At 40.7% G+C, this 15,852-nt stretch overlaps 1 protein-coding gene across 1 annotated transcript in view; it reads right to left on the reverse strand.

The window, feature by feature from the left end:
- Nucleotides 1–15,478, reverse strand: part of LOC136865952 (nose resistant to fluoxetine protein 6) — an 87,936-nt gene extending 72,458 nt beyond the window's left edge. Inside the window, exons 1-2 of the mRNA XM_067142515.2 lie at nt 15,186–15,478; nt 9,868–10,040 (exon numbers count right to left, since the gene is read on the reverse strand). Of these exons, the coding sequence (XP_066998616.2) occupies nt 9,868–10,040; nt 15,186–15,465 (453 nt within the window). The 5' untranslated portion in view covers nt 15,466–15,478. The remainder of the gene's footprint in view (nt 1–9,867; nt 10,041–15,185) is intronic.
- Nucleotides 15,479–15,852: the final 374 nt, after the last annotated feature.

The raw sequence follows: 15,852 nt of genomic DNA on the forward strand, positions 1-15,852 counted from the left end.
TTAAGGAAAACAATGGATAGGAAGATCATCGCATTGATACGTTGTATTAGAACTAGGGCAAAGATATGACTTGTCGACTACACAGACCTGAATATACTTCTTGTTACTGGAACAAAAATAAAAAGCTCTAGGCCGGATTTTCAGCATTGATGCCTTCAGTTAGAGGACCGCGGGTTTGATTCCCAGACGGGGCGGGGATTTTCGCATCATGGGGACTGTTTCTTAATGATTACTTCAATACACGGCTCTTCACAAACTACCAACATAATACACCGCAGAAACACGCAATAATGAATATATTCCTCCAAGTTAAGTGGAGAATTCCCCTAGACAGTATTGTTGGACATTTATGTTATCTTATTAATATAAAAATGATGTGAGTAAAAAACTGCAATAAGGAATAAGGTTTCTTCGGACGATTTTATACTGTATAGAGTAATAAATAAATTACAATATTGTGAGCAACTGCTAGAAGACCTCAGCAATGTGAGATGAACAGATGATAAACGTGGTTAAAAGTCAAGTTGTGAGTTTCACAAATGCGAAAATTTCTCTCATTGTTAATTACTGCGTTGATGGGGTGAATGTTCCTTATGGGTATCATCCTAAGTATTAGGTGTTAATATAAGGAAATATCTTCATAGGTGTAATTACATAAACGGGATTGTAAATAAAGGGTGCTGATATCTGCAGAAGGTGATGGAGGGTATTTAGGAGTTTTAACATGGATGAAACCGAGGGGGCATATACCGTATTTACACGAATAATCTCCGCATATTTAAAAAAGATAGAGGCACGGAATTGAGGTGCGGGCTTCATTTGCGTTAAGTTTGATGCGTTTTCGATGTTGGATATAAAATTACTTTTCGTGTAACCGCAGATGGAAGAAAACTGCCCTCATATGTGATATTTAAACGGAAAATTCAGAACTTTAATTTAAAACTGCATTTACATCTTAAAAATAATATTTTTCAGCCTAAGAAAGCATCGGATGCGGAAGTGCTGGGTCGAGTGTGCCGGTAGAGCGGGAGTGGAGTGTAAGCGGTGAGTGCAAGAGGGGAGCGGAGTGTGACGAGCGAGATGATTGGTGTGGAACAATATCGGGTAGTTATTGAAAGATGGCAGGGGAGAATGAAGTAAGAAACAGCCAAAAGAGCGTAACATAACGTCGAGATCGGAGGAAAGGCAGGCAAGAGGGGCACAGAGGAACAATGAGATCATAGAGACGATTGCAGTAGGAATCAGTGAAGTGCTGAGGAAGAGAAAATCACAAGAAAAAGCTAGTGGACACACGCACAGTGAAAAAAGTGTTTGAGGGAAGAAGCAGAGCTAAGAGGAACTATGAATAAAGGGAGAAGCATGAGTTTAAAGGAACTATGTGGTAAGAAAGGTAAAAGTGATGAAGGCGTTTCAACGAGACGTAAAATGTCAAGTAGTATTAGTAAATAGGTTAGGTAATAATGAAAGATGAATCGGTCTGTAAATAAAAAGATTGGGTATAATTTGGTGGGTGGTGAAGTGTGTATGGTAAAGGCCTTGAGAGGTGGTGTAAGTGGTGTATAGACAAGTATATCGGAATTAAGTGTTCATGGTATGGGCCTTAAGAGGTGGTTTAAGAGGTGTACAGTGAAGTATGAATAATTATTATAATGAAGGTTGGCTGAAAAGTGGTGGGATATTGGCCTTAGTGTACCTAGAGTGATTAGAGTTGTTGTGAAGGAGTTAAATATGGTAAGTGGTGGAGTGTGTTTGTTAATTGTACAAGAGGAGGTAAATTAATGTTGGAAGTGTATTGTTATTTGTAAGAGGTAGATATGGTGGTGTGTAAGAGTGATTCATTATTGAGCTGGGTGATATAATAAAGGGTGGCTGTAAGGTGAATGGAGGTTGGTCTTAGAGAGATCAGAGTAACTGTTAAGAAGCTGAATTAGGTAGTTGGTTGAGAGTGTTTATTAACTGTATGCGAGCTAAGAGTAAGTCATTTAATTTGTAATTTAATACGGAGTTTGGATTGGTGTAAATGGAGTATAGTTAAGCATATCAGAAATATAAGTGAAGGTAAGAGTGATTATGAGTAGGAGGTTGAATTGGTGGTGTGTAAGAGTGATTAATTATTATAATGAAGGTTGGATGAAAGGTGGTTGAGTTTGGGATAAGAGTAATTAGTGTTACTGTTATGAAGCTAAATTTGGTAAGTTGTGGAATTTGTTTGTGAATTGTATAACGGGCAACAATATAATGGTGAAATTTCATTGTTATTTATGAGGGGCTAACTAGGTGGTGTGTGAGAGTGATTAATTATTGAATTTAGTAATACAATGAAGTCTGGCTGTAAGGTGGTTGGAATTTGGTCTGTGAGTAGAGTAGAGCACAAGGAGGAATCAGTAAAAAAATAGAGGACACAGACTCAGCAGATGACACAACGTTATGGTTCATCAGCAAGTTGTAACAGGTCGTGAGTGAATATGCAGGAGTGGAATGTATTATGACTTGCTGTGCCAGCCAGAAGAGGATCAGTAAGGCATTGCCCTTCATATGGGACGTATTACTATGGTGTGCAGATCCCCAATGGGGCAGGCTAGGGAACATCTTGCCGTGGTGAAAATTATTCACTTTCATGTTTCTATTGGTTTTCAGATTGCTTATTTTATCTAATTTAATTTAATCCAACTTTCTGTCAGTGTAATTATTGTGTTTCCTTGTTGTTGAAGTCTTTGTTCAGTAAGTGGAGTTGATGAGCATGTTTATGTGTAGACATTACACAGGGTCTACTAAGGGTGGAATCTTTGTATAGACTCATTATAAATAAATAAATAAATAAATAAATAAATAAATAAATTCAAAATTTCTCCCTGTCACGATGGAATGCGTTTTCGGAACGTGCAGGGGTAAATTGCCACACTTTATTTCACATCGGTGTGCCGATAGTGTGTTTCATAGTTGTTAAGTTAGAACGAAATCGTAATTAGTTTGCATTCAGCGTCTTAAAGAACGCCAAAATATCACTTAACATGTAGTGTTCGGAGAGGCAGAATCCGCGAACACTGGCGATGCCGACAGTTAGCGAAAAAGCGTGCTCATAACTATAATCCGTTCGTACGCACCGAACAATACTATCAATGCCAATGAAATTGCATTTTTTATGCCCAGCCAAAACGGACGTTTTTAAAGGAAGATGTGTCACTGTGCTGTGTTGCTATGCAGACGGAAGTGAAAGACTTCCTCCGCTCGTCATAGAAAAGCTCGATAAGTCACGATGTATTAAGGGCGCTGGGTACTTTCCATGCAAGTACAAGGCATCTACAAGTGCAAACGGTACAGTAATTCAAACAATAAAGCATTTGCACAGGGGAGCCAGCATAATTTGTCCTTGTCTTCGAACTGTGTTTCTTTTTTTCCATTGCGTGAGGTCATGTTTGCCTCTGAGTTACCCAAGTGCATAATTTGAATACTGTAAATGCACCTTGTTGGATACTTTTGGAAACAATTTCTCCATGGCATTTGACAGGTTTAAACTGTAATCAATATTAGTTGCTTGCAGTGACGGGTCCTGAATATTTTTTGACGCTGTAAGGGTTGGAATTTCTGAAGCATGAGTTGGCAGTTAATTCGAAATCACCTAATTCGAAGTCAGACTTTTGCGTCACAAAGATTTCGAATTAACGAGGTTTTACTGTATCGCAGAACTAACATCTGTGTTCGCCGGTGTGTCTCTTTCGAGTATTTACATTTCACGAAAAGAACTATCAACCACTGGTCGTGTTAATGTCCGAGTAAAAAGAGACCGCGTGGGAAAAGTCTTTTAGACGTGGTGTGCGACGGATTTGTAAGTAATTTAGGAAAGGATTCTAGTGATGCAACGGACAACGAATCTTCCAATCAACAGGGAATCGAGTGTATTGCAAGTTCAGATTCATGAAATGCCTAGGCCTACTTGCTAATTTTAATGTCAAACATATTTTATAGCAGTGATAGTGTATTTGTATCATCTGAAATATGTTCAGGCAAAGCATTTATATCCGTAAATTTACACGTTCATATTTGCGTGAAGACCACGTAGACCTCGCGGAGCGATATGAAATATCTGTTAATGCCTACTTTACTCCTTCGATAGAAGGAATTTTAGTTTATTTCGTTTTTTCAAAACGATCCTTCCTAAAATTAGAATGCTGGGATTATTCACGTGAATACGGTAAATTTCTTGTAAGACTCAAACTAGAGTATAGTTCCAGTGTATGGGAGCATCACCAGGAATACTTAATTCGATAATTGGAAAAAATCCAAAAGAAAATTTTTTCTAGGTGATTTCTGAAAAAATGTAGCGTAAACGAAAATGTTGGTATGATTTGGCTGGGAAGACTTCGGAGGAACAAGACGTGCTGTTCGATAAAGTGGTATACTCTTGTCTGTCAGTGGAGAGATGGCGTGGATTTACATTAACTCTTTCAACACTAAGGCCGTACAGGATACGGGCACACTGCTTTCCTCCATACGGGCGTAAATTTCGGGCGTGTTTATTGGCAGCTGCGTGTATCCCATACGGTTCCCCCCTCCCTTGCTTGGAGGTAGTAGTTTATCTAGTGTCCACTAGAGTAGAACGCAGCCCGGACGGTGGTTTCGTTGCGCAGAGAGAGACAGAAGTATGAGGTGCGGTGATGCCAATGTGGCTACTCATAACAGCATGAATGTGTAAACATTTTTTCATCGAGTTATATCTTGAATTCCAAAGCGATGAATTATATTTTTCGTGGGCTTAAACGTTTCCTAAAAGCCCAATTAAATTTTTAACATCAAACCCCGCGAATGTGTTGAGGAAAATTTTCGAGATATTAAGGAAGGTAAATGGATGGTCCAGTTTCAATGCCGTAGGATATTCGCCATTTTTATACATATCAAAAATTGTTGTACGCAGAACATTTTTATTGACATCATCCAGGACCGTCACTGGCTTCTTCCTCTAAGGGTTCTTCTCTGGCGACCTGAAGACCGCATTATTTTTATATCCGAAGCTTGTTTTATCCTCTGTATTGCTCGCATGCCGATACCACACGCAAGTGCTGTTTTCTTTTGAAGCGTGGGAACATGGCGTTCCTCACCTTCTTCGCCTATGAACGCCTGCTGCTGCGTGCCTACAAAATACAAATACACTTTAAATACTATTTCCCTCGCCTGCCGACGGTATACTTGTCTTTTTGCTCTTCCTGGATCTATCGTACACATGCAAATAGTTCCCTAAATTCGTTGATTATGACATTTACAAATAAAACTCTAAACATTCACTCGTGACCCGCACAAACAGGCACCTCTTACTGAAATGATTCTATTGGCTCAGCGGAAAACACATCATACTACAAAGCGCGCGATTGTTACTGCGCAACCCCCTTCAAACCGCCTTCCGGGCTGAGTTCTACTCTAGTATGCAGCAGTTATCGGAAAGATCACACCTAGTAGTTTCTCCTTGCCGTGGCCTCTATAGAAGAACTTGATGTGCCGGAAGCTGAGCGCGTCTAATATATCGCGCTGTTACCTGCGTTACTGTACAAACATGTTCTTACGCCGACTCAATGATAGTGATATCTTGGATATTTCATCGAGGGAAGCGGGTTCAGAAACAGATGATAGATAACATATCAAGTGATAGTTCGGGCAAGAGTTTTATTTGTTACGTCACTTCCGACTGCAAGGTTTTTTAGCTTCATTATTTTAATCCGAATACAAACGATAGAATTACATGACCTCAGCAGAAATTTGGGCTTATTTTTTCGTTTAGACGAAGAGATGCAGGCGGACGATTCACCTGTACCGCAAAAAATGTAGGTGGTGGTGCAAGAAGTGCAAGGATGGACTGTGCATAGCCCAATGTTTTCAGGAATATTATACCAAAACAAACTGTTCCTAAATTGTGTTTGTTTGTAGCTTAAGTAGCCACATTAAATAAATCGTATTATTGTTAGAGGGGGCTGATTGGTAGAACATGAATGTAAACGATTTTCCTCGTACATTTTTATGTTTTTCATAACACTAGTATAATTAAAATACATTAGGAATGTACTTCATGACTAACATCTTCGTTTTGGATGGCTATCACCTTTACATGATCCAAAAATTAGGCATGTACTATGTTTCGCTGTTGTGTAATAATTTATTAAATATCAGGCAAAAAGACCCAGTTCACTGCCAAAAATGTTAAAATAATATCGTGTTGAAAGTGCTATTAGACGAATAAGCGTGAGTGGTGTATTTATAATTAGAAAAGAACACTACATGAATATAAAGTTGGAATTCAATAGCAAAAAATAGGTGAATATTCATTCGTAGGAAGAGGATATGTTCAGCAAGTTTCCAAACCCTTTTCAATTTTTAAGAAAAGGCTAGGAAAGCAACAATAGGACATCTGCCCTCTGGGTGACTGCTCGAAATGCAGATCAATGGTGACTGATTGATTGATTGATTGATTGATTGATTGATTGATTGATTGATTGATTGATTGATTGATTGATTGATCGATCGATCGATCGATCGATCGATCGATAGATTTATTTATTTATTTATTTATTTATTTATTTATTTATTTATTTATTTATTTATTTATTTATTTATTTATTTATTTATTTATTTATTTATTTATTTATTTATCGTTTGGTTTCAGGAAGAACAGCTGGTCATAAAACAAGACGAAGTAAACGTGTGCGAAGTAGTCCGCACCCGTGACCCAATCAGGGTAAGGGAGAAATGACTGAAGAAGGAGAACGGAGCATTCTACCTCACATCTGAAAACACAAGAGGAGGAGAATGAATCTGGTGACGAGGATAGGGATTGCGCCGGCTGCCGAAGACTGTCGCACTCCTCTGGGGCAATTATTAATGCCTGGAAGATGAAATGGTAATGGAGAGTGTTGCTGGACTGAAAAATGACGCGAAAACCGGAGTACCCTGAGGGAAACCTATCCCGTTTCCATTTTGCCAATCACAAATCTCTGGAGTTACCGTTATTTGAACCATGGAATCCAGTGGAGAGAGTCCGGCGTGCTGCCTCCTGAACCACGGAGGATATTTGTTTATATAGTAACGTCTTGAAATTAAAACTTCATTTTCTTGAGTTCTGAAGGAAGTAGACATACCTGTCTTCCCCTGAACCTTCAAATGAGGAATAGGTGCTTGTGCATGCCAACACCTTGTCCAGAAAGATCTGACGTAATACTTCCACGATATTTCCTACCTGTCGGAAGTGGAGACTAAAGGGGAAACTAGGAAGTCTGGAATTACTATCCGGCTCCTCGCTTCCATTTTAACACCCTTCAAGGTCTCTATCATTTTTAGCCGATACCTACATTCTTAGAAGTGTCAGAGATCCCCCTATTCTTTTCTGATTAATGTTACGACAAGAGCTGGAGTGAGTAGGCCAGGCTATAGAACGCTGGCCTTTTGAGCCCAGCCTGGCTCATTTTGGTGGTATTTGAACGTGCTCAGAATTAAAACCATTAAAATTATTAATATTATTATTGTTAAGGGAGGATTTTTTACTCCTAAAATACAGAAATCATAATCACGAAATCTAACCGAACAGCTTAGTTCAGAGCATTGCAGCGCGGATAGTTACGTTTGCTAGCTCCGAACTCGAAATAGTTTGGTTCGGTTTTCCACTTCAACTCTAGCCAAATGCCGGGATGATGTCCTTCCTCATGTCCACGGCCGCTTCCTTCCCATTGATAGCCGGTACAATTACACTTACAGTCACAAGCAACGCTCTCACACAGTGGTACATGTACCTCGCCATCATGGGTTGTACCAGGAAAACAGCTACAGAACTTACGGGTCTAACATGTCCTCAGATGCTCTAAAATAAAACAAACGACTCACCACATGCGAGGCTTCACCGAGAAATACAATAATTCCATACTCTGAATGAAAGAACTGAACTTGTTAAGAAGAAAGATATACTTTCCAGTCTGTCAAACACACACATATTTTGAAATAAATTTTAACACTCTAAACATACCTGTCGCACCCCCTCCCCCCCCCCCCACTGCCGCCTACCCTACCCTCTCCGCGCAACAGTATGCTATGCCCAACAATTTCCACTGGCTTCTGTATGGCCATAGTCCTGAAATAGTATTTGGAGACAACGGATTAAACTTCGGCGGTCTAGATAAGACAATTTGTTAAGACATACCTGTAAAAAACACACTATTATACAAAAAATGGCATGTTTCGTTCTACAGGAACATCCTCAGATTCTATCAAATCACTTAAACCATGCATTCCACTCGCTAGTGCATACAGACCTAGTGTTTACAGTGCACTGCACTGACTTAGCAAATGATATGGGATAGTCAACTAATAGCGTGTGGGGCCTCCTCTGGCTCTGCGAACTGCAGTGAGACGCCGTAGAAGTGAGTCGACAAGTCCCTGCTTGTCCTCTGGACGCAGCGGACACCAAATCGTTTGCAGAGCGGCCGCCAATGCTGGTCTGTTCGTGGGTGCAGGATCCATGGCATGGAGCCTGCGTTCCAGGACATCCCAGATATCCTCGATAGTGTTCATATCAGGGCTGCTGGGTGGCCAAGGTAGTCCTTGGACCTCCACTGCATGTTCCTGGAACCATTTTCGGGTGACCTGGGAGCGATGTGGCGGGTCGTTATCATCTTGAAGCACCGCAGAACCGTCTGGGCGCTGTAAGGCCAAAAATGGGTGGAGATGGTCTTCGAGCAGCTGAACATATCGCGTACCATTCAAAGTCCCTTCCAGAACAACTAGAGGGCCCATTCCATGCATGGAAAATGCACCCCAGACCATAACAGAAACACCAGCGCCCTGGACCACACCTTCGAGGCAGGCGGGATCCATCGCTTCATGTTGTCTGCGCCATACACGGTGCTTCCCATCGGCATGGTGCAGTTGCAATCGTGATTCGTCCGACCATATCACGTTACGCCATTGTTCCAGTGTCCATCCCTGGTGACTGGCGACAAATGCACGTCGTTGTGCCCGATGACGTTGGGTTAACAGTGGCGTTAACCCGTGTGCGGCGCCGGCTCCCATACACCATGGAACCCATGTTCCTACGGATTGTCCACTGGGAGACGTGTCTAGCACGGCCTGTGTTAAATTGAGCCGTCATTTGTTGCACGGTTACCCGTCTGTCACTATTGACAATCCGTCTCAGATGTCGCCGGTCACGGTCATCGAGGGTGGCTGGACGGCCGGTCGATCATCTGTTGTGAACGGTGACACCCGCATTCAACCATTCACGATACACCCTGGACACGGTTGATCGTATGAAGCCGAATTCCCGCACCACATCCGAAATAGCACTTCCCATCCGTCGGGCACCGACCACCATACCCCGTTCGAACGGTGTCAGCTCACGACGACGATCCATGTTACACCTGTCACATGCACAGCCACTGCTCACAAGGTCTCCTATACAACTGCCGCTGGCAGAGGGGGCGTGTGGTGCTCAGACAACACACCTGCGCATCAGTGTTCCGCTATTTCATGACATTTGCTCAGTCAGTGTATGTCTTCTGGTATGGGTTAGAACAAATTTGTTACTTTCATTGACCTGTCTCAGTCTTATCCTTAGCTTTGACGATATTAAAGTGACTGAGGTATGAGCGATGCTAGTAATGACATTCCTTATGCTTGCAGTTCCTGTTATGTTGATCATAGTGTCGGTTGGTGCATACATTTCAGTGGGCTTGGCAGACTAATATCTAAAAGCAACATCTGGCTCAGTAAGGGGAGCAATGGGAAACAACGTCACGCCTCATTTCCCTACGGTGTCTCTTCAGGTACGCCCAGTTGATGGCAGATCTGTTGAGAATCAAACCAGCCTTCGGGCTGAACACTCATCATAATACTCACGTGTTTAGTCGTCGATTTAGGCACTATGGCAATCGATGCAAGACAGTGTTGACCGTGGAAATATCCTTCTGTAGAGTTAATATCACGAATGTCAATACATTCGTCGAAATTTCCAAGATTCTGGAAGTTCCCTCCAAGCACTCCCTCTGGCATTCTAGTGGACGAGTCGCACACTGAAACAAAGTAAAGAAAATTAAAATATGCGCTTCCTGTTTACAAAGTTCAAAGTGCAACATTCAACGTAAAAAATTCCCGTTTAAAGGCACTCCGAAGAACATAAATACTTTTACTTCCTGACACGTAAGGTCACAAGGGTTACTTTTAGCCAAACTGGCGCCCTAACAACTCGCTTTTTCTCTTGGCCAGCAGATGCGAGGCGTAATATTCCTCAATATATATGTAAAACCCAATCTCGTTGTAAGATTTCAAGCACTTTTGTTCCAGACATTGTGAACCAAAGTACAAGAAAGAACCTCTGCACTATACAGAACTAAATTCTCACATGTTGGGGTCGCACAATGCGCCCCTTCAGTTTAATAAGGACTGTGGCAGAAGGCTTCTTTGAAGGAAAGGTATATTTATAGAAAGTATAAATCCAAAAATTAGAGTAGGCGAAGCTTTATCTGACCCTGTAATAATTAATAGGGGATTTCCTCAAGGCAGTTATATTGGACCTTTATATTTTCTTATATATAAATAATTGATATGAGTAAAGAAGTGAAATCAGACATAAGGCTTTTTGCGGATGATATTATTATGTATAGAATAAAAAATAAGATACAAGATTGTGAGCATACTGGAAAATAATCTCCATAATGTTGTTAGATGGATAGCAGGCAATGATATGATGAAAAACATGGTTAAAAGTCGGGTTGCGAGTTCCACAAATAGGTAAAGTCCTCTCAGTTTTAACTACTGCCTTGATGGGGTGAAAGTTCCTTTTATCTTGCTAGTGGCTTTACGTCGCACCGACACAGATAGCTCTTATGGCGACGATGGGATAGGAGAGGCCTTTGAGTTGAAAGGAAGCAGCCGTGGCCTTAATTAAGGTACAGCTCCATCATTTTCCTTGGGTGAAGATGGGAAACCACGGAAAACCATCTTCAGGGCTGCCGACAGTGGGATTCGAACCCCCTATCTCCCGGATGCAAGCTCACAGCCGCGCGCCTCTAACCGCATGGCCAATTCGCCCGGTAAAGTTCCTTTGGGGGAACATTGTAAGTACCTTCTTCTTCTTAGCGTGCCTGTCCGCCTCGGACGTTGGCGATCAACATGGCTATTCTGGCTTTATCCATTGAAATTCGGAACAGTTCTTCAGATGTTTTGTTGAACCAGGTTTGAAGGTTGTCGAGCCAGGAAATTCTTCTTCGCCCAGGAGATCTTTTTCCTTCTATTTTCCCTTGCAGGATAAGCTGAAGAAGCTCATATCCTTTCTGATTACTCATAATGTTTCCAAAATATTGTAGTTTACGACACTTGATGGCGTTGATCAGCTCTGGTCTCTTGTTAGCTCGGCGTAGAACCTCAACGTTTTTAACTTTCTGCGTACACGATATTCTCAAAATTCTTCTGTATAGCCAGAGTTCAAATGCTCCCAGTCTAGCAATGGTGGCTTTTGTAACGGTCCATGTTTCCACACCGTAAAAGAGAACTGGAAACACATAGCACCTAAGAAGCCGCATTTTGGTATCCACGGTAAGGTCGTGATTCTTGAAGGTTGAGCTCATTGGAGTTATCACATAAATGGGACTGTAAGTAAAGGGTACAGATCTCTACACATGGTTATAATGGTATTTAGGGGTTGAAGTAAGGACGTAAAGGGGAGGGTATATAAGTCTCTGATAAGACCCAGTTAGAGTATTGTTCCAGTGTATGGGAACCTCACCGGGATTAGTTGATTCAAGAACTGGAGAAAATTCAAATAAAGGCAACTCGTTTTGTTCTGGATGATTTCCAGCAGAAAAGTAGCGTTTGAAAACGTTGCTAAGTTTGGGCTGGTAAGACTTGGGAGAAAGGAGATGAGCTGCTCTACTAAATGGCATGTTACGAGCTGTCATTGGAGAGATGGCGTGGAATGACATTAGTAGACGAATAAGTTTGAGAGGTGCCTTTAAGAGCCGGAAAGAGCATAATGTGAAGATGAAGTCGGAATTCCAGAGGTCCAATTGGGTAAAATATTCGTTTATAGAAGGGGGAGTTAGGAATTGGAATAACATTATTTATAAAAGGCTAGAAAAACAGTAGATAGGGAATATGCCACCTGGGCGGTTACCCTACTTGCATATCAGTAGTGACTGATTGATTGTAAAATCATTTCAAGTTAGATAGGGGCACATAATCATGTACCAATAAAGAAATCGTACGGTATAATCATCATCGTGATACGTGTTGACAAACATTCGCATTAATAAGGAATTAAAATGAAGTTTAGTCCACGGCCATGAACATATTCATTATCTTTTAATATGATGTCAAATTATTTACACATTGGGTCATCTTTGGCCATGGACTAAACTTGACAATATATAGTGCTTAACATGCAAAATAATTTTTAATATCTACATACTATTATAAATTATTTATTTGATTGTGTTTAGTTGGACATTGCACAATATATTGGCAGTTTTAGTCTGTGGCTGAATATGACCCACAAAGGGCTCGAAAACGTCAAAAATGTATAAGCAATTTGATATCATAAAATGGTATTGAGTAGGTGGACCTCCATTTTAAATTCTCATTCATGTCAATGAAGGAAGCAACACATGTCTGGCTCGTTGGCCGAATGAACAGAAGCCCCGGGTTTCATTTCCGGTCGGTTGACAATATATAGTGCTTAACATGCAAAATAATTTTTAATATCTACATACTATTATAAATTATTTATTTGATTGTGTTTAGTTGGACATTGCACAATATATTGGCAGTTTTAGTCTGTGGCTGAATATGACCCACAAAGGGCTCGAAAACGTCAAAAATGTATAAGCAATTTGATATCATAAAATGGTATTGAGTAGGTGGACCTCCATTTTAAATTCTCATTCATGTCAATGAAGGAAGCAACACATGTCTGGCTCGTTGGCCGAATGAACAGAAGCCCCGGGTTTCATTTCCGGTCGGGCCGTGAATTTTAGCTACGTACATTTAACTTTTCTGGCTCTGGGACTGGGTACTTTTTGTTCGTCTCAATACACTTACCTTCACCTACACACAACACAATACACTAATAACCACCATGGAAAAACGCCTAGTGAATACGTCTATCCACATAAGGTTGGGGTCAGGAAGGGTATGCCGTCGTAAATCTGAGTCAAGTCCAAATCATTATTCGACCATAATAAATTAAAGATAATGCCAAAGAACAGAAGAAGAATATGAAAATACCAGCATGACGTGGAAATGTTTTATGGCATCTGATCTGTTTTCAGGACTGCAGACCAACGATGCGATAATAATGATGATGATGATAACAATAATAATTGCTATCGTTATTTCATTGTAAATTAATACCGGAATTTGAAGTCAGTATACTTATAAAGTTTCCCGTCTGCGGTGTAGTGGCTAGTGTGATTAGCTGCCACTCCCAGAGGTTCGGGTTCAATTACCGGCTTGCCACGAAATATGAAAAGTGTTACGAGGACTGGAACGGTAGGTCGACTGAGAAGAGCGGGGTGTGGGGGAGGTCAATTCCTCAGCCACGTTCGAAGTGGTTTTCCTTGGTTTCCCACTTCTTCTCCAGCCAAATGCTGCGATGGAACATCGCTTCCTTCCCACTACCTTGTCTATTCCTTCCAGTAATCCCATCCGCCATAAGGCCCTGCTAAGCACAGTAGGTGAGGCCGCCTGGGGGAGGTACTCGTCCTGCACCCCAGTTTCATCCTAGACCTAATTTATTACTTCCAGGACACTGTCCCTGAGACACCAGAGGACGAGCTGTCACTGAAACCGGGGTAAAAACCAACTCTGGATTATATATGGATAATAATAATAATAATAATAATAATAATAATAATAATAATAATAATAATAATAATAATAATAATAATAATAATAATAATAATAATAATAATATTTCGCAGGCTACTACGGAAGATCTTAGGTAACAGATGGTTTGAAGGACAGGTTCAACTGAAATCCAATAAAGAAATATAGAGCAAGATGGAACCGATGACGACAGCAATTAGAAAGAGAAGATTGCTGTTTTCCGTATGAAAAATGACCGGCTCACAAAGAAAATTTGGAATATTTTAAAACCAAAGGCATCTAAGTTGAGATGGTTCAAAGAGTGTGAAAAAGATCTGTGAGAGGTGGGCATTACGGAGGATGAAATAAATGACAGGGTTGGTTTCAGGGATGGTGAAGAGCTATCAGGGTTTTATGATGGAGACAGAACCCAGAACACGGAGAGGCCTTTTACCAGAATAGTGGATGAAAGGGCTGATTTACGGGTTCAATAGATATTGGCAGGGTGTCAGAGCCGGCAGACGAACAAGACACAAACAGTGAAAATGAGAGTGGTTGTTAACAAGCAGTCCATAGAGGCTCAATTCAAAGAACATAATAATAATAATAATAATAATAATAATAATAATAATAATAATAATAATAATAATAATAATAATAATAATAATAATAATAATAATAATAATAATAATAATAATAATAATAATAATAAAATCATCAACAAAATTAAGGGATTCAAAGATCAAAGTAGAAAAAAACGGACCAGCAACAACTGGTCACGAGAACGTAAAGAAGCCCACTCCGAAAGGATGAAGAAGTACTGGGCCGATCGAAAGAGGAAGAACCGTAAATGAATGATACTTAACGTGGTCCATAGTAGACCTATTCGAAAACAAGAAAGAATAATAATAATAATAATAATAATAATAAAGTATGCTGACTGGTTACATTTTTGAAACATTTTTAACGAAACGAAAAAGTTAAAAGAAGATCGAATCAAAAATATATTTCGGTAAGTAATGTAGTTTAAATTAAGTTTTTATTCACTGCTGCAAGTAATGTTTTATCTCTTGGTAGCGCGTTCCGAATATCATCCGTATACACAGGAGAATAACACAGACTTGAGTTCCAAATTAAGACGAAACGAAAACCGAGGCAGGCTAGAATGAAAGCAGCAAGTTCCCAGACCTCATCCTCTAACCCTAGTTCAGTAAAGCACAGCAATATTATGTCAATGACCATCATAAAAGAGCTGGTAACTACGTTTACAACACAGACACTACAGAGCAGCCAGGGCTGTGGAGCATACCGACCCCTGGCACTTCTAGTTTTAAATGTGCGTTAGGTGTTATACTTACTGGACATCGCCCACGTTTCGCTCGTGTATGATTTGCGGTACAGATTGACGTGCTGCTTGCATGGCTCGCTAAGGGGCAAGCTTTCGTAGTTAGTTCCATAACATATATCTGTGATGGATATTCTGTGAGCCCCGACTGCTTTACGGAGCTGTTTATAAACCTCGGCAGAGTTTCTCACAGCGTGGGCAGTAGATACGGCCTTTTGGATGTCTCCGTACACTGACGAGAACTCCACAAGGAGTAACAAACAGCAGATACACGATAACTTGAAGATATCCATGTCACCGTCTACACTGAGATACTACAGCCATTCTGAAGATGAAAGGTTAATATACTCTGGCATTTAGGCTAAATGTCCATTGTTCACATTTTATCTTATCTGATACGGCATTTCAACGAGCAGGTGGTAGCAATTTGGTAGGACGTTTGCATCATTCATTAACCATTATTCGAAGAGCGACCTTTACCTTTGGCTTTGTTTTCCTTTACTTCTTCTTAAGATAGAATACGTCGCATTATTGTGCACGGATTTCATCATCATTACCGGGCGAGTTGGCCGTGCGCGTAGAGGCGCGCGGCTGTGAGCTTGCATCCGGGAGATAGTAGGTTCGAATCCCACTATCGGCAGCCCTGAAGATGGTTTTCCGTGGTTTCCCATTTTCACACC

This window comes from Anabrus simplex, chromosome 3 (genome assembly GCF_040414725.1).
Source record: "Anabrus simplex isolate iqAnaSimp1 chromosome 3, ASM4041472v1, whole genome shotgun sequence".
NCBI lineage: Eukaryota > Metazoa > Arthropoda > Insecta > Orthoptera > Tettigoniidae > Anabrus > Anabrus simplex.